Source organism: Suncus etruscus, chromosome 11, assembly GCF_024139225.1.
Source record: "Suncus etruscus isolate mSunEtr1 chromosome 11, mSunEtr1.pri.cur, whole genome shotgun sequence".
Lineage (NCBI taxonomy): Eukaryota > Metazoa > Chordata > Mammalia > Eulipotyphla > Soricidae > Suncus > Suncus etruscus.
Genome location: NC_064858.1, coordinates 7,915,256 through 7,934,740, shown reverse-complemented (window position 1 = coordinate 7,934,740; position 19,485 = coordinate 7,915,256). Strand labels below are relative to the sequence as shown.

The window sequence follows — 19,485 nt, the reverse complement described above, 5'->3', positions numbered from 1 at the left end:
TTTGAGGGAGACCGAGCAATGATGTTTCTTTCCTGTCATTTTATGAGTACAAGGACTGGTGAATTGTTTTCCAGTTTCCTGGGTGTATGGTTGTGTGTGTGTGTGTGTGTGTGTGTGTGTGTGTGTGTGTGTGTGTTACGGGTGACGCTTCAGAACTGTTTCTAGTGTTCAGCTACAGTTGAGGACCACTTCATTTTAAAACTGGGCTCTGGGGTCTGGAGAAATGAGTACAGTAGTTAGGGTGCCTGCCTTACATGCGGCTGACCCAGGTTTAACCCCTGGCACCCCATAGGATTCCCCAAGCCCTGCCAGGCGTGATCCCTGAGCTCAGAGCCTAGAGTGATTCCTGAGCATTGTCAGGCATGTTCCCCCAAACCTCCCAATCAAAAGTGCAGCTCATAGAGAGTCGCTACAGCCAAGTGCATGTGGCGGCAACAACTGAGGGAAGAGCTGAGGGGTTGGCTTTGAAAAATGGCTTAAGTCCGTGAGCTGGAGAGATGGGACAGTGGGGAGGGCATGCATGTTAGCCTGGCATGGGGCTGACCTGGCTTTGATCCCCAACCTCCTGTGTGGTCCCCTGAGCCTGCCAGGAGTAACCCCTGAGTACCCTCTGTGTGATGCCAAAACAAAACAGAAGAAAACAAAAATGTTTAAGCCTGTTGTGTTTTTGTCTGCTGGCTTTCTCCCCAGTGAGAACTGTCACCAGCTCACTAGATCTGCTAGGGCCTTTCCTAACTGAGGGTTTCTACCTCCCTCACCTAGTCCTTATGTTGATGGATGCACTTGGGGACAGTTGCTAGGCAAGGAGGAGGCCCTTTAATTCTTAAAAAAAAAAATGGGTGCTTCACCTCACCGAATTTTCTCCTCTTTGCTTCCAGGCCTTGCACAGATAGTCTCGCCTCGGAGAGGATGTAACATTCACCCAAGTCCTGGAGCTGCCATCAGATTGCAAGAGGCTTGCATGCAGAGTAGCACAGAGTGGCATGATTCCTGTCTCTACCCGCTGAGGGCATTCTCTGTCTGCCAGGCCCCCAAAAGCTGCCTGCTTGTTGACTCGGCTGCTCCAGTGCTCTGGGTAAGCTCTGTGGCCAGCCTGCCTCTCGTGAGTCCTGCCTGGGTGAGCCCTGCAGAGTGCTCTAGGTGCCGGGCCATCCTGGGTTCTGAGCTCCAAGTTTTACCCTGGCAACTCAGGGATCAGCTGGGTGTTGCTGCTGGTGGCAGTTGTGGATACCAATGGATGTTGGGTCCCTCCTTATGGATTGCTTTGGTGCTCTTCTGATGCTTCCCCACAGAATGATGTGCTATCACAGTTATCTTGACTTTATTTTTTGGTTTTATTTTGGGTAGTACTGAGCATCAAACTCCAGGCCTGATGGCTGCAAGGCAACTGCCTTCTCATTGAAGTTTCCTGGTCCCTCAATATCTCTTCCAAATATCTGCTCATAATAATACCTAGAGGGGCCGGGCGGTGGCGCTGGAGGTAAGGTGCCTGCCTTGCCTGTGCTAGCCTAGGACGGACCGCGGTTCGATCCCCCGGCGTCCCATATGGTCCCCCAAGAAGCCAGGAGCAACTTCTGAGCGCATAGCCAGAAGTAACCCCTGAGCGTCACAGGGTGTGGCCCAAAAACCAAAAAAAAAAAAAAAAATAATAATACCTAGGAACAACCTGAGCTAATAGATCATAGTTTATTGAGCATATTTTCTCCTTTTGGAATTTGTGTCTTATTTCTTAGAAATCGTTTCTCACAGGTGGGTAAATGAATAAATCAGGCATCCCTCTTTCCTAAGGATACATTTCTGGAAGTGAATTATTTGGATTATTATGTACAAATGGCAAAATTACATTGGGGGAAGTTCTTTTTTGGGGGTAATTTTTATCAAAATTTTTATGTCTTCAAAATGTTTGTTTTATTTATATTATCTCTGCCAGCACAAAGCTGGAGTTATTGTTGAAAACCGTAACCATAATCAATTTGATCAGCTAACATAGTTTTATCATTTCAGTAATTTCTTGTGAGGTTGCAACTTTCTTTTTGTTTTTGTCTTTGGCCACACCTGGTAGTGTTCAGGGCTTTCTCTTGGCTCTGTGCTCAGGGACTCCTGGTGGACTCAGGGGACCATATAGGTTCTGGGGGTCAAATCTGGCTCGGTTGAAAACAAGGCTGTACCATTGCTTGAGTTCTGGCTGCAACTTTTTTTTTTTTTTTTTTTTTGGTTTTTGGGCCACACCCAGTAACGCTCAGGGGTTACTCCTGGCTATGCGCTCAGAAGTCGCTCCTGGCTTGGGGGACCATATGGGACACCGGGGGATCGAACCGCGGTCCGTCAAGGCTAGCGCAGGCAAGGCAGGCACCTTACCTTTAGCGCCACCGCCCGGCCCTGGCTGCAACTTTTTAAAAGGGATTGTGTCCATTGGTCTTCCTCCTTTGAAATTGCCTCTGATCATATTTGCTCCTTTTGTTTGTTTGTTTTTATTTTTGGGTCACACTCAGCAGCGCTCAGGGGCCACTCCTGGCTCCACGCTCTGAAATTGCTCCTGGCAGGCTCAGAGGGCCAAATGGGATGCGGGATTCAAATCACTTCTGCGCCTAAGGCAAACACTATCTCTCCGACCCCTTGCTCTTTTTCTTATTGGATTGATTTTCTTTTCACTGTGTCTTGTAAGTCTTAAACAATACATATAAATGATGTTACTTTTATATATTAACTACATGTCTACATAGTGGATTTATTTATTTTTGTCTCTTTTGGCCACACCTGGTGATGCTCAGGGTTTACTCCTGGCTATGTGCTCAGAAATTGCTCCTGGCTTGGGGGGCCATATGGGATGCTGGGGATTGAACCTCGGTCCATCCTAGGTTAGCGCATGCAAGGCAAATGCTCTACCACTGCATCACTGCTCTGGCCCCTTTATAGTAGATTTATAATAAATTCCATGGTGCAAATATTCCTTTTGTCTTTTACTTTGCTGACAGGGTTTTGATGACAATGACACTTTATTCATCGTTTGGCTTGGCTTGTCAAAACAGTATCTTTTGATTAATTTTTGTTTTCTACTGATCAATACTGTGCTGCTTGTTTTGGAACAAGACTGAGAGCAGTGCAAGCATGTAGGTACAACAACATGGTGTGTTCTTCGTTCTGTGCTCAATCACAGCCGATTCTGGTTTCCTTATGAAATCTGTGTGTGCAGGACACACCATGTGCTTTTGGGCTTCTGCTTGCTTCAGCTTGGGTCTAACTGGCTCCAGAGCCATTTGCGCCACAGTCTCCGTTGGAGACTACCACTTTATCCCAGTCCTTTCTGCCACACATCCTGTGGCTGAGTTGGATAACTGAGAGCTCCCAGTTTACTTTCACTTTCCCATGGGCTTCCCCCAGCCCCTTGAAAGGATCTGTCTGTCTGTCTCTCTCCCTTGCTTTCCCTGTTAAATAAATGATATAGGGATTTTTTTTGTTTTTGGGCCACACCCGGCAATGCTCAGGGGTTACTCCTGGCTGTCTGCTCAGAAATAGCTCCTGGCAGGCACGGGGGACCATATGGAACACCGGGATTCGAACCAACCACCTTAGGTCCTGGATCAGCTGCTTGCAAGGCAAACACCACTGTGGTATCTCCCGTCCTGAATTTTTTAATTTGTCTTGGTTTTGGGCCACATCTAGCTGTGCTTAGGTTCTGACTTCTGGCTCAGTGCTCACGATCACTCCTGGGTCTGTGCTCAGGCACCATGGATGGTGCCGGGTATCAAGCCAGTGTGCCAGAGAAGCGCCTTCCCAGTGTGCCGCCCCTTTTGTCCGGGATTGGGAGCAGATCAAGCGTAGCGAGCGCCACACAGGCATTTCCTGTGAGGAAGCGAGCAAGCTGGGCTTGGCTCGCGCTGGCCAGTTCACCTGGGGTGCGCCATGCCCTCACTAGCACTTAGCACATTCTCCTTGCGTCTGGGCTCTGGTCCCCCCTACTCTGGAAGACTCGCTAACTGGAAATCACACATCTCATTTCAGACCGTTAATCTAGTTTAGAGATTTAGTTTAGAGAATTGGTGCGTATATCTCTCTATTATTATCTGCCATAATTGGATATCTTCCCAATTGGGGGGAGGGTGTGTTTTTCATTTTCTGAAAGAGACAGATATATGTGTTGGGTCTGGGGGGAGGTGAGAAGCCTGAAACCTTGTGATCCCAAGGGTAGGTGGCAGAGACTCCTCTGCCTCGCCATATGCTTCTGGCCTCCAGCTGGTTCTCCTCCACTGGCCTGCTGTAGGGTTTGAAAAAAGAAAACACCAGGAATCACCTCTACTCTGTATGTACGTGTACGCACACTCTTAAATCTTTTTGTTTAATTTAATTTTTGGGGGGGCCACACCCGGCAGTGTTCAGGGGTTACTCCTGGCTCTGCACTCAGAAATCACTCCTGGCAGGCTTGGGGGACCATATGGGATGCCTGGGATTGAACTCGGGTCCATCCTGGATCAGCAGCATGCGAGGCAAACGCCTTATCACTGTCCTATTCCTCTGGCCCTCAACACATTTATTTATTTATTTTTTTTTGGGGGGGTCACACCTGGCAGCACTCAGGGGTTACTCCTGGCTCTACACTCAGAAATCGCTTCTGGCAGGCTCAGAAAACCATATGGGATGCCGGGATTTGAACCACTGTCATTCTGCGCCTAAGGCAAACACCTTAGCACTGTGCTATCTCTCTGGCCCCTTATTTTGGTTTTTGGGTCAATTCCGGCAGCGCTCTGGGGTCACTCCTGGCTCTATGCTTAGAAATTACTCCTGGCAGGCTCAGGACCATATGGGATGCCCCGACCTTCTGCATGCAAGGCAAACACCCTACCTCCATGCTATCTCTCTCTCTGGCTCCAACACTTTTAAATCTTTTTTTTTTTTTTTTTGGGTCACACCTGGCAGTGTTCAGGGGTCACTCCTGACTTTATGCTCAGAAATTGCTCCTGGCAGGCTCGGGGGACCACATGGGATGCCAGGATTCGAACCACCGATCTTCTAGTTGCAAGGCAAATGCTTTACCTCCATACTGTCTCTCCAACCCCACATTTTTAAATCTTGACTCATTGCATCATTGTTAGAATCAGATCATATTTTAGTGTTAATAAGGAATAGCTGGCCAGCCGGAGCAATAACACAGCTTCGATTTCTGAGCACATAGCCAGGAGTATTCTCTGAGTGCTGCTGGGTGTGACTCAAAACAAACAAGCAAACAGAAAGAAGGGACAGGCCATAGGTCATTTTTATGTTGCTGTGTGGTTTTCATAATTAGGACTTTTGTGGGTGGTTTAGCCTCCAGGTAGGACTTGGTCTACTCCCAGTGCTCCTGGGCCAACTGAACTGAGATGGAGCTCAAGGATGCAGGATGCTTAGGCCCTGTGATGCTAGGAAGCAGCACGACGATGCCCAACCTTACTTACAATGCAAGGGGGCCGTGTGGTGCTGAGATTCTAGTTCAGGCCCTGGCACGTGCTAAGCTCGGCCCTGGGACAGCCCATAATGCAGATTTGTAACAGCTGTGGAGTAGTTCTCGCCCTCCTCTGGAAGAGTGACCCATCTAGGCTATTTTGGATGCACGTGGCGTGTTTCTTTTTGATGCTGCCTGAATAATGTGGCATCTGTTGTTCCTGATGTTTTAGGATTGACTTTTTCTTAGCATGAGATTTTGTCTGTGAGCCCCAAGGTGTTCTGCATAGATGGTTCCTTGCCTTCCACGAGGGTTAAGCACATTGGCCGTGGAAAGGCTCCAGTCGAAAAACGGCTCGGCCTGGATGTCTCTGGGAGGCCCAGGCTGAGGCAGGATTTAGGGACTGAGCAAACGAGTCAGTAGTTTTTCCTCCTCTTTGATGCAAGGTTGAGCCAGGCAGCGTCACAGGCACTCAAGTTCACGATAAGCCCCTCTCCCTAGAGCCCCTGACAGCCTGTCTTAGTGCTTTAGTTGTTTCCTTCTCTGGGTCTGATCAAAATAGGTGGATTTCTTTGTGTGTTAGTTAAAATCCAGGCTCTTCTTCCTTTTTATCTTTTCTATTTCGGTTTTTGGGCCGCACCCAGCAATATTCAAGGACTCCTCCTCCTCCTCAGGAAACACTCCTGGGAGTGCTTAGGAAGCACCCCGGTGGGCAGTTTGGATCGAACCCAGGTTGGCTGCATTAAGGCAAAAGCCCTCCCCACTGTGCTGTCCCTCCTGCCCCATGTAGAGACTTCTTCCACTCCTTCCCCAGCATGCTCAGCTCTGTGATATCCTGTTGAGGCAGAGCCCAGGCATGGGGCCCGTCCTGGTTGGGGGCTCCTTGGAGATGATGAGGGCAGAGTCAGGCCACTGAATGGTTCTGTTGTGTCTCCCCAGCCCTTGCCAACACCTCGCCATGGGGGATATGAAAACTCCAGATTTCGATGACCTTCTGGCTGCCTTTGACATCCCAGACCCCACCAGCCTTGATGCCAAGGAGGCCATTCAGACCCCCAGCGAGGACAGCGAGAGCCCCCTCAAACCCGCAGGCATGTGCCTGGAGGAGGGCGTGACCTTGTCCCACTCGGGGGCTACCTCTGACGTGCCGGCTGTGAGCGTCATCGTCAAGAACACCAGTCGCCAGGAGTCCTTTGAAGCTGACAAGGACCACGTCGCCCCTAGCCTCCTGCACAATGGCTTCCGGGGCCCCGAGCTGCCCGCCGAACCCCACGGCCTGGGCCCCGGCTGTGGAAAGTTTGAGCCTGCCTTCATGAATGGAGACAGCACTAGGGCTTTCCCTGGCAAGCTGGAGCCCGCCAAGTCGGAGCCGCTGCCCACCTTTAACCAGTTCAGCCCCATCTCCAGCCCAGAGCCCGAGGATGCCATCAAAGACAATGGCTTTGGCGGAAAGGCCAAGCACCCTGGCAGTTACTTCCCGGCCCCACCTGGCTGTGGCTCTGTGGCAGGGCCTGTCCTGGAGGCTCTTGCCAAGTTGCCCGTTCCCGAGCTGCACATGTTTGATCACTTATGTAAGAAAGAGCTGAAGTCAGAACCGCTGCCCGCAGGGAGTCCTGAGGCGCCTGAGCGAGGTGGGCAGAAGGGGGAGTCCCACCAGGATCTGGATGCCACCGGGATCTTTGGAGAGGCTCTGGGGTTCAACAGCCATGTCAGTAACAGTATTGGGGAGCCCAAGAGCCTGGCCCCTGAGTTCTCTTCGTGCTCGGCCGTGCCCCCGCGCCAGCGCCTCAAACCAGCTCATTCCAAACTCTCTTCTTGTGTGGCAGCCTTGGTGGCCCTTCAGGCCAAGAGAGTGGCCAGTGTGGCCAAGGAGGAGCAGCCGGGTCCCCCCAAGGACCCTTCTGGGCCTGCGAAAGAGGGCTCCAAAGGGAGCCCCAAAATGCCCAAGTCACCAAAGAGTCCCCGGAGCCCACTGGAGGCGGCCAGGAAGGGGGCCAAGCCCTCAGACAGCCCCCGGAGTATCTGCAGCGATGGCAGCAGCAAAGGCTCCCCGCCCGCCATCCCCAAGGTCAGGATCAAGACCATCAAGACCTCCTCGGGGGAGATCAAACGGACCGTCACCAGGATCCTACCTGACCCCGATGACCCCAGCAGGTCCCCCACGGGGTCACCTCTGGGGAGCGCCCCAGCTGATACCCCTCACACCGAAGGGCCCGAGGATGAGCCCTCCGGGCTGGTTGCTTCAGGAGGCTCCCCTGAGGCCGCTTCCAGGAGCCCCCAGGGCGACAGAAAGGAGGACGATAGCCCAGCTCGGGCCAGGGCCTGCAGGGGGGCTGCTCCAGGTTCACAGGGGGGCAAGAAGCAGACACAGGGCACGGCGTCCGCGGCGGGGCCCACCAGCCTCCTGCCCAAGGCCGTGCACCTGGCCAACCTGAACTTGGTGCCCCACAGCGTGGCTGCCTCGGTGACGGCCAAGTCAGCAGGGCCCCGGCGCAGCCAGCCGCAGCCCCCGCAGATGTCGGTGCCCCTGGTGCACCAGGTGAAGAAGGCGGCCCCACTGGTGCTGGAGGCCTTTGCCAGGGTGCTGCACGCCGCCAACCCCGTGCCCGTCTACGCGCCCAACCTCAGCCCTCCTGCTGGCAGCCGCATCCAGGTGCCGGCCGGTGGCTACAGCTGCCCTGAGTGTGGCGACGCCTTCGCCCTGGAGAAGAGCCTCAGCCAGCACTACGGCCGCCGCAGCGTCCACATCGAGGTGCTGTGCACACTCTGCTCGCAGACGCTGCTCTTCTTCAACAAGTGCAGTCTGCTGCGGCACGCCCGCGACCACAAGAACAAGGGGCTCGCCATGCAGTGCTCACAGCTGCTGGTCAGGCCCATCTCTGCCGACCAGATGTTTGTGTCAGCCCCCGTCACAACCGCCACCACCGCCACTGGCACCAGCTCACCCGTGCCAGCACCCCCAGCCACCGGCTCCCCCAAGCCCAGTGTCCCTTCAGCCAGCGCCGGCTTCTCGCTCCCGGCCTTGCCGCTCTATCCTGACCCCGTGAGGCTCATCCGGCATGGGGTCAAGTGCCTGGAGTGCCACCGGCAGATGCGCGACTACATGGCCATGGCGGCGCACTTCCAGAGGACCGAGGAGAGCGAGGGGCTGGTAAGTGGGCACCCATCCCACTCACGGGCCGTACCTGCCAGGCGAGCTCCCGTCGAGGGGGGGTGCTGAGATCTCTCTGAGGGGGTCAGATGAAGGAGTCTGGCGGGGCGCAACCTCCTGAATCAGAGATATGTGGTGGGCTGCTTTCTACACAGAGCACCCGGGGCTGCCTCCTGGCCTTTGCCAGCCAGCCAGCCAGCCAGCCTGGCCCACAATGCCCTTCTCTGAGCTGCATAGACCATTCAGGACCGGCCTGGATGGAGTTGCTGAGGGTCGTATGCAGAACTGCCCCTGTGCTATTTCTTGCTCTGGCTCCAGCCTTTTCTTAGCAGTGACGGGGGTCTGGGGCTACTGGGCATCCACCATGGTCATACCTGGCAGTGTTGAGGGGCGACTCATGTTGCTGGGAATTAAATTCCCACAGGCCAGGCGTGTGTTCTGCCACCGAAGCCGTCTCTCTGGCCCTGCGCTTGGTGTTTTCTGGGGGAGAACATCTTCCTGTGACCGTGGGCCCAGCCTGAAAACAGTTGAGGGCATTTGTGGGACAGGGCACACGCCTCAGGGCTTTAGGACCTGTCCCCAGGGGAACACAGCTTCCTGTGTCTGCAGACGCTCGCTCTGCAGACCCCTGAACCCTTGCAATATCTGCTGCAAGGCTTCCAGATTACTGGGCGGAAGGAGGAGAGGCCTGCCCTGCCCCTGTCTATGTGCAGGGGTGGAGGGGGGCGGTTCTGGCCATGGGAGACTGCAGGGGAGGGTCTTCTGGGCCCTGCAGCTGTTCTGCCAAGCAGTTGCCCAAGTCACCCTCGATGAACTGTGGGGTTTTTTTTGGCTTTGTTTTTGGGCCACACCCGGCAATGCTTAGGGCTGACTCCTGGCTCTGCACCCAGGAATCTCTCCTGGCTCTGCCTTGGAAACCCTATGGGACGCCAGGATCGAACCCATGTCAGCTGTTTGCAAGGCAAGCTCCCTTTGCACTGTACTATTGCTCCAGCCCTGCCTTTATTTAATGGCAGTGCTCTCCCTTTCACCACCTGATACAAATGCAAATGTTTCCCATTGTGAAAAAAGAACATGTTGGTTTATAGTTGGGCTTGTTTTGAATCAGGATTCCAATGTGAACCAGACATTACACATTTATAGCTTCAATTTCTTCTTCTGGAACACTACATCACCTCTATGTGGGCTCATTTTTATTCATGGCGATTTATAGAAGACACAGAAAATGTGTCCTGAGAATTTTATTTTTTTTCCTTTATTTATTTATTTTTCATTTTAGGCCACACCCGGTGGCGCTCAGGTTACTCCTGGATCTGTGCTCAGAAATCATTCCTGACTCAGGACCATATGGGATGCTGGGATTCGAACCTGGGTCCATCCTGGGTTAGCCACATACAAGTTAAATGCCCTGCCGTTGTGCTAACCTTCTGGCCCCTTGTCCTGAGAATTTTCTGCTTTCATTCTGGAAGGGCCAGAGCACTTCCCTCTCGGAGCATTTGCCCTTCTGCAAACAGTTGTGTTCATGTGGAGATTAATTAACCGCCCAGACTCGTTAGCTCAGGGTCTGTCTGAGGATGGTAAATATTGTGTTCTAATTTGTCACTTCAGGTTTTGTCTTGGGGCCCACACCCAGCTGTGCTCAGGGGCTGTTTGTTTGTTTGTTTGTATATTTTTGGGCCACACCCAGCAGAACTCAGGGGTTACTCCTGGCTCTACGCTCAGAAATCACTCTTGGCAGGTTCAGGGGACTCTGTGGGGATGCCCGGAATTGAACCCAGGTTGGTCCCGGGGTCTGTTGCGTGTAAAGCAAACGCCCCACTGCTGTGCTATCTCTCCAGCCCCTTGGGCTGCTTTTGACTCTGCTCAGATAGGACCCTGGTAGTGTCCAGGGGACCTCGGGTGCACCTGACCCAATGTTGAGGCCACTGCAGCCACATGCAAGTCCAGCGCTCGACCTCCTGGACCACATGGCCCTGCAGTGCCTCAGATTCAGTGATGCCAAACTGGATCAGTGAGTTTATTCATTCATTTTGCTTTGGGGCCATTTCTTGGTGGGGCTCAAAGGCCAACTCTGGTTCTGTACTCAGGAATCGCACCTGGCAGTTCTCAAGGGACCCTGTGGGGTGCTGGGGATTGAGCCTGGGTTGGTTGCATGCAAGGCAAGTGCATTCCCCGCTGTAATACGTCTCCGGTCCCTGGATCAGTGAGTCTCAGTGGTGATACTTAAATCCTTGCATTACAGATGAGTCGCTCAGACAGTCCTTCCTAGTGGCCCGAGTCTCCATTCATAATTTCTGCTGAGCATCAGTCTTACCAGGAATTCTAGTTGTGTTCTTTCTCCCTCCTTTCTTTGCCACACCTAGAGAGTATCAGGGCTGACTCCAGGCTCCATGCTCGGGATCATGCCTGGCAGGCTCCAGGAACCCCATGGGCTGCCGGGGATCAGAAGAGGATCTGCTGTGTGCAAGGGAAACGCCCTCCCTATAGTGCTATTGCCTCAGCCCTACTTTAACTGCTCACACAGCCTTGCTCGATTCAGGACTCAGGACCCTCAGAGGCACCAGAGACACCTTTGTCTCTGTCTCTTTGGCAGTGTTATTTTGAAGAAACAGGTGTGTCGGTAGAGACCCCGGCTCTGAGCAGAGCAGAGTTTTTTCCCATCTCTCTCACATCCTCCTCCTCTGATCACCCCTCAGGAAGTAGAGCGTTTCTCTCCTGTCCTAGCATGTTCCCCCCACAAGAGGGCACTGGCTCTGCTACTTCCTCAGAGCTCTCTGCCCCTTAACCTCTCAGCGAGAGTTGCGGGGGACGTGTCTCCCCCAAGTGTCTCCTGGGTTGCCACAAAGGCTCTCCTGCCTGTGACGCTCTTCGCAGTGTGCTCATGTGGTCAGCTCTGGCTTGGAGCAACCCCGAGTGGGCATGCCAAGATTAGGACCAGGGTCTGCCCAGGCTGAAGACCTGTCAGGGGTGTGGGTGGGGCAGGAACCCCTTTTGGCTGGGCCGGGGCAGAGTCCCCGGGGCACTGCAGGTGTGGTCTCCGAACCTAAGAAGAACTTCTGATTTTTTTGAAGTCCCAGGGAAGTCAACCAGGCTGGAAGGCAGGAGCAATCTTGGGGGGATTCAGGGCCAGGACTGTCCAGGGTGAACGATGCTGGCATGGGTGTCTGTCTGAACACTGAGGCCGGGGCCACTTATGTGAGGAGAGCATGACTGAGTGGGGCAGAGCATGGTGCAGAGGAGGTTGGCCTGAGTGGAGTCCTCCTGCGTGACCTGCTGCCCGGTGTCCTTCCCCAGACCTGCCAGGTGTGCCAGATGCTGCTGCCCAACCAGTGCAGCTTCTGCGCCCACCAGCGGACGCATGCCCACAAGTCCCCCTACTGCTGTCCGGAGTGCGGGGTGCTGTGTCGTTCTGCCTACTTCCAGACTCACGTGAAGGAGAACTGTCTGCACTATGCCCGCAAGGTGGGCTACAGGTAGGTGCTGCCTGTGGGCTCTGCTCTCGCCTGTGGGCACTCAAGTGTTGACGGCACTGGGCGCCAGAGCTATGGGCAAGAGGGAGGGATCGGAAAAAATCGAGCATGGAAAAAAGTAGCTTTGACATGGAAGGGGCCGGGCAGAGGGGTGTTAGGGATGATGCCCAGCAGGTCGCTCAGGGTTTTCAGAAGTAAGTAGATGGGATTTGCCCACAGCATGGCAGAGTGATGTTTCAGTTTCAGCAGCTCCCTTCTGGAAAAAGCCCACAGGTCAGGCCCCCTGCTAATGTCCTCCTGGTTCATGGATGTGTGGAACTGTGACAGACTCGCCCTGGGCTCATGCACATCCGTGTGGATACGTTTTGTCAGTTTGTGAGGAAGAGGGAAACCCAGAGACTGGGGGAAATGATCATCCTCACAGTAAACCATGAAAACTATACCTTAGACTCAACAATTCCTGTCAGGTCCAGCCCCGTAGCAAGAGTCAGAGTAGCCTCTTCATAGGCAGTCGGGCCCTTCACCGAATGGCTGACTGGGATAGCTATTCGGTTGGTTTTGGGGCCACAACCAGCCAAGTGCTTGGGGGATTTATATGGGATGCTGGGGATTAAACCCAGCTTGGTCTTGTTCCAGGCAAACGCCCACCCTGCTGTACTAGAGCTTTGTGCTTAAGTGATTGTGCTCAGTGGCCTATATGCGGCACCAGAGTTTAAAACCAGCTCGGCTGCACGTGAGACAAGCGCCCTACCCACTGTGCTCTCTCCCCAGCCCAGTCGTAGTCATTCCCAAGAGTGTGTCCTGCTTTGTTTATATTTTCCTCATGGCTTATACTAGTCAGCGTCTTTTCATGTTCTTTGGCGAGCTGTATGTCTCCTTGGGAGAATTGTCTACTCAAATCCAATGCCCCCCCCCCCCTTTGTGTTTTGGACCACACCGGTGATGCTCAGGGGTTACTCCTGGCTATGCACTCTGAAATCACTCCTGGCTTGGAGGACCATAAGGGATGCCGGGGGATGCCGCCCTAGGCTAGCAAGCGCAAGGCAGTCTGGCCCCAACCTTTTGCCCTTTTTAAAAATTGGGTATTTGATTGAGTTGAAGGAATTCTTCACACACACACACACACACACACACACACACACACACACACACACACACACACACATTCTCTCTTTCTCTCTTTCTTTCTCTCTCTTTCTCTTTCTCTCTTTCTCTCTTTCTCTTTCTCACTGTCTTTCTCTCTCTTTCTCTCTCTCTCTCTCTCTCTCTCTCTCTCTCTCTCTCTCTCTGGGTACAGGTATTTGTCAGATAATTGCATATCTTCAGTGAGGATCAGGGTTTATAAATGCTTTCTTTTTTTGGGGGGGGGGTGTCACACCGGGCAGCGCTCAGGGGCTACTCCTGACTCTATGCTCAGAAATTGCCCCTAGCAGGTTTGGGGGGACCATGTGGGATGCCAGGATTTGAACTACCGTTCTTCTGCATGCAAGGCAAACGCCCCACTTCCATGCCATCTCTCTGGCCCCACACACATTTTATGTATTTTTTGCTTCTTCTGTAGAGAACGTACACAGCCTGAACATTTGCTGTCTGTGGGTATGGATATACTTAATGCAAATTATGTGTGTTTGTTATTTATATAAGAACTTTAGGGGCCGGAGAGAAAGCACAGCAGTAGGGCGTTTCCCTTGCAAGCGACCCACCCAGGACCAACGGTGGTTCGAATCCCAGCATCCCATATGGTCCCTCATGCCGGCCAGGGGCGATTTCTGAGCACAGAGCCAGAAGTAACTCCTGAGTGCCGCCAGGTGTGGCCCAAAAACCAAAAAATAAAAACAGAAAACAAAGAACTTTATAAATTATTCTGCTCTTCATTTGAGAATGGCCAATGATAGAAAGAAGCACATATAGACTGATTTAATGGTGTTATTTTTTGTTGTTACTAGTTGTCATTACCAAAGTTCACTGTCTTCCTGTTGTTTATCTTCTCTGAACTATTCCACATCACAGCCCCATCTATGTCTGTCCTGCTAACAAGACAGCAGAGGGACTTGGCACGTCTTCCTTCCTTCACCCCTCACTTGTAATGAGGTGCCTTTGAAGACTGCTCCCCAGGAAACTAGGATGGACTTTCAGTCACATTTCTGGGAACTGTCTTGTTCCAGCAGGAGTCTCATCACCAGGCACGAAAAGGTGGCTGGAGAGTCTGTAATATAACCCGGCCACGTAAGAAGCTTCTGGAAATGCATAGATCTGCTTCCTCCTCACGCTATCTCATGATACCTTGCGAAATACTTCCAGTGTCAGAAGTTGACCATCATTTTGCTTACGAGGAGAGAAAATAAAATATTTTCAAGTGTGTAGGTAGTTGGTAGGGAGGCTTCCTCTCTCTCCCACAGTGTATGGCGTGCTCTCACAGGGATGCTTGTTGGAACTGATAGCGGAGCTTTCTGGGCCCCTGGCTACGCTCTCTGCCAGTTAATGTTTGTCTCGTCTTCTCTACCCTGGCTGCCAGCCCCTGTTCTCTGCAGCTTTCTTTCCACTCTGAGCTTGCAAGCATCTGGAACCCAAAGATGCTTTAGTGTAGGTCCTTCCAGTGATGCAGCCTCCTTTGGGCCCTGGTGGTACCATTTTGGGCCAGGTCACCTTGTGTACTAGGGGGGAGCAGGGCAGTTTTTTTTTTTCTCATGGAGGGGTGATGGCTATGGGGGAGGCACTGGGACCCTGATGGGGACAAAAAGTCTGGGGGGAGGGTCTCACCTATGTCTAAACTGAGGAAAGAAAAGCAAGGGAAGTGCAGGGAAGGGAAGATAGGAACAGAAAGGAAGGAAAAGAAAAGAAAGGAAAGGAGGAAAGGAGAAGAAAGGCAGCTGATAGATTCTGCAAGAAGAATCCAGCATGGCCTCGATTTCACAACAGCTCCAGACAGTTCTTTATTCGTTTTACGTAAGCATCCTCAAAATATGTGCGGTCTCCAAAGGAAGCTCAGAAAATAGGTTGGTCAGGAGGAAAAGAAAAGGCTGTCTGGAGCCAGAGAGAGAGCACAGCAGGCAGAGCACTTGCAGGCAGCCGACTCAGGTTCGCTCTCTGGCATCCCATTAGCACCGCCAGGAGTGGTCCCTGAGCACAGAGCCAGGAATCGGTCCTGAGTGCCGCACTGCTGGGTTTGGCTCAAAAAAAAAAAAAAAAAAAAAAGAAAGAAAAAGCTGTCTCAGTCATTTCTACCTCCTCTCACCACCCCCAGCCTCACTCCCTCACAGGCAGCACATGAGAGTGGACAGTCAAGGACCCCCCCACCCCCCAACCCCCGGTAGGAAATGCCATATGCCTTCAATCTGTGCTGAACCTTCCCTACAGCCATGGGCGTGAGCATCATTGACCATTGACCTATGCCCTCCGGCGTCCCAGGACCCCTTCCGGGCTCCTGAGCCAAGTCTTCTGTCCATTCTGCTCTCCACCCACCGGCTGCTCTCAGCTGGGCCCAGAAGCAGATCCCCTGGCCCGCAGGGACACGTGGGCTCCCTTCGTCTCCCTCAGGCGTGGAGGAAGATGGCAGTGAGAGGTCCCCCATGGGCTCAGCCCCTGCCTCTTCGCTCCTCCTGTCTCCATCTGACCTTTCCTGTCCCCACGTCCAGGTGCATCCACTGCGGGGTCGTCCACCTCACTTTGGCCTTGCTGAAAAGCCACATCCAGGAGCGGCACTGCCAGGTCTTCCACAAATGCGCATTTTGTCCCATGGCCTTCAAGACGGCCAGCAGCACCGCAGACCACAGCTCGTCCCAGCATCCCAACCAGCCCCACAAGCCTTCTCAGTGAGTGAGCAGGGCGGGGGGGTGGGGTGGCCAGGACACAGGAGGGGCCGGGGCTGGGGGCTCAGAGCCCGCGGAGGGGGTGTCGTCCGGACCTGGCAGCTCCTGGTTCTTCTGGCCCTTCAACCGCCCTTGTGACCACAGGCTCATCTATAAGTGCTCCTGCGAGATGGTCTTCAACAAAAAGAGGCACATCCAGCAGCACTTTTACCAGGACGCCAGCACGGCTCAGGTGGGCGTGTTCAAGTGCCCCGAGTGCTCCCTCCTGTTCCTGCAGAAGCCGGAGCTGATGGCGCATGTCAAGGTGGGTGCTGAGGCAGGCCAGGGTGGGCGCGAGCTCAGGCTGGGTTGCTCACACAGCCTCTCTCTTTCTCTTCGCCCAGAGCGTCCACGGGGTCCCCCGGAATGTGGATGAACTGTCCAACCTGCAGGCCTCGGCTGACTCCACTTCTCGGGTTCCTGCCGAGCCCCCGGCCCCCAGCGTGGCCTCCCGAGGGGGCTCCCTGCCTTCCAGCCGCTGGGCCCGACCCGAAGCCCAGCGCAGGGCCGAGGGCAGGCCGCCCCGCCTGCGGACCACGGGCTGGACCTGCCCCGAGTGCCAGGAGTGGGTTCCCGACCGGGAGAGCTACGTGTCACACATGAAGAAGAGCCACGGGCGGGTGAGGCCTGGGGGGCCGCGGGTGTGGAGGCCGGAAGGGGCCCCCCAAGGAGGAGCCTGTGGCCCCCGGTTCTCATGCCCTCGTCCCCGCCGCAGACACTGAAGCGCTACCCATGCCGACAGTGCGAGCTGTCGTTCCACACAGCCGGCAGCCTGCGCAAGCATGGCCGCAGCCGCCACGACACTGCCCGGAAGGCCTTTACCTGCGGGTGAGTCCCAGGGAGATCAGAGGGGCCGCGGTGCACCTGAGACTCGGGTCCGGGAGGGGCTGGGGTGCACTTGGGTCTGGGGAGCCGGGGGGCGGGGGGCTAGGGTGTGGCTGAGATACCTCTGCCCTGGCGTGCTGTTGTCTGCCTCCGGGCCCGGGCTTCTGTAGGGGTCCCGTCCCCCACAGCCAGCTGGAGCCCTGGCCACCCTGCAGGTACTGCACAGAGAACAGCCCTAGCTTCCCACGGCCATCCCTCTTGGAGAACCACATCAGCCTTATGCACGGGATCCGGAATCCTGACCTGAGCCAGTCGTCCAAAGCCACAGTTCCAAGGGGCCACTCCTCTCAGGTGCGTGCCAAGGTGGGTATGGGGGAGGGTGGGTGGGCTTGTGTCTGCATTCACTCTCTGTAGGGCACCATAGCCCTTCCCCGTCAGGGCCCCTGTCCAACCCTCAGTGTTGACTCCTGTGCCCTGCAGTCCTTAGAGGTGAGGGCAGGTCCCTTCTCGCTCCCCCCAGGCCTAGAGCCCACTCAGTTCTTTCCCCCTACCCTCCCACTCTCCTACATGCTACCCTTTGACTTTCTCCTCCTCCAACACCCTTTTATGGAGGGGGGCTGCTCCTCACAGCCTGCCTGTTCTAGAATTCCAGAGCCGCCTTTCTGTTTTCTTCTGTTCATGCTGTTTTTGGTGTCCAGGTCCCCTGCGTGCATCCGCAGCTTCCCTTGCCCCCAAAACTGTCTCTCCACCCACAACCAGGCCTCTTGCTCTGGCTCTTCAGACAGGCCTAGCTGGCCTAGGCCCTTGCACTCAGAGTGGGCAGTGTGTCACTGTGGTGTTGCTACATGGTGATCTGCCCTCTCCTCACCTCCAGCCAGGGTCCTGGGCTCCCAAGAGCCTTCAGGGCCCATGTTGAGATCTGGCGCTGGGGAGAGAAGCCACAAGCCCCCATCTTAGCACTAGGGGAGGGTCCAGTTGGGGATCAATTGTGCATCTTCCTTCTGAGGAGCCCCCAGCCAGTGGGGGTTTCCTAGACCACAGCCTCAAAAGGGCCAAGTCCAGTCTCCAGAGTCCCACTGTGTGTGTGGGTTAAGGGACCACAGTGCACGTCAGTCGCAACAAAGCCCAGCCAGGAACTGGCTGAAGACTCGTCCGGCATCTGCGTGCCTCCAAGCAGCCCCAGCCCTGACTGCGGCTGCCCTTGGCCCGTTGTCTCCCGCCGCAGGTGAACCATCGGAAAAGACCTGTCAGCAGAGGGGGGGAGGCTTCGGGCACTGGCAACGGCATGACGGTCTCGTCCACCAAGAGACACAAGGCCCTTTTCCGCTGTGCGAAATGTAGCTTCGCCACGGACTCGGGCCTGGAGTTTCAGAGCCACATACCTCAGCACCAGGCAGACAGCTCCACGATGCAGTGTCCCTTCTGCGGCCTGTGCTACACGTCCTCGGGCTCCCTCAGCCGCCACCTCTTCATTGTGCACAAGGTGAGAGACCAGGAGGAGGAGGAGCAGCAGGAGCAGCAGGAGGCAGCTCCCACGGACGCCAGGGAGAATGGACTGGAAGGAAGCGCCGCTGAGCCTCGGGTGGGCGGCCCGGACCCCCCGGAGGACGGTGGCCTAGGTGCTCCGAGCCCGGCCCAGGCCACTCAGGACAGGGACAGCCATGCCCCATCCCCTCAGGCGTGACCCACTGGGGCTGTGTTGGGAGCCCGTGGGCTGGTCGGCGTGAATGTGAGCTGGAGCGGGGGTGTCCCCGTGGGAACCTGCTTGTTATTTATGGCTCTCTGCTGCTTCCTGGCACCCTGGCTCTTGCCCGTGCCCTTCCACGAACCCGGGCTGCACTTGTGGCCTCGCCCCGGTGCTGTTGACTCGGCGTGGGGCCCTCAGCTGTTTCCTTCTGTGCCCTTCTGCAAGAGTCCCCGCGGCCTCTGCAGAGTGTTCGTCCCACTCAGAGCTGGGAGGGGGGCGAGGGTGCTGGCGTGTGTGGCCCCCCCCATCTTCTCTGATTCTTTCCTCTCCGGTAGCCGGAGAATTGTCCCAATGGGCCGTGTGTGTGTGTGCGCGTGTGCGCGCGCCTGCGTGGGTAGGGGCAGCAAGAGTGTGTGTGTGTGTGTGTGTGTGTATGTGTGTGTGCGCGTGTGCGTGTGCGCGCGTGCGTGGGTAGGGGCAGCCGGCCGAGCATGGATGTGATGCCTGAGCACCCCATCCCCGGAGCTGCGGCCCCCTGCCGCCTCTGCTGCTCTGCCTCCGGGCTGTCCACTCGCCCTGCGCCTTAGCCAGGCCGCCTCTTCAGCTCACTCGTGTTGCTCAGACTCAATTTCAAATAAAAGTATCTTCTCACCATGCAGGCAGGATTTTGTATTCCTCGTCAGGTGAGCCTGGCTGCTGCCCCTCATGGTTCCCCACACGCCCCAGAGCCAGTTGCCTCTCACCTCTCGTCCCGTCCGGGGGCTGCTCCCATCTGTGCTCCTGAGCTCGGGTCTGGAGGCGTCCACGATGGGAGCGGGATGGCCCACAGGGACTCTTGGGGTGCCTCCACAGAAATTCCTCACAGGTCACCTAAGAGTCCGGGAGAGTGCTGGAGTGGCAGGGCTAGATTTGGGGCAAAGGCCAGTGAGTTAGGGCTCCACTTGAGTAAAGGGAGTCAGCCCAGCTGTGTGGAGGGGACCTCTGAGCTTCAGCAGCATGGACAGGCTGTGGCTCGGACTGGACAGAGCAGATGCCAAGTGACAGTCTTCCCAGGGGGGCTCTGGGTCTGCGATGAATCATTGTGGCTG

General features: G+C 55.1%; 1 protein-coding gene across 1 annotated transcript; it reads left to right on the top strand.

Moving 5' to 3' along the window:
* Positions 1-880: 880 nt before the first annotated feature.
* Positions 881-18,749, top strand: ZNF592 (zinc finger protein 592). Its single transcript, XM_049783286.1, has 9 exons — positions 881-1,075; positions 6,356-8,567; positions 11,862-12,040; positions 15,673-15,849; positions 15,991-16,150; positions 16,230-16,505; positions 16,601-16,713; positions 16,926-17,061; positions 17,936-18,749. The coding sequence occupies exons 2-9, from the start codon at positions 6,375-6,377 to the stop codon at positions 18,392-18,394; spliced, it is 3,693 nt and encodes a 1,230-aa protein (XP_049639243.1). The 5' UTR covers positions 881-1,075; positions 6,356-6,374; the 3' UTR covers positions 18,395-18,749.
* Positions 18,750-19,485: the final 736 nt, after the last annotated feature.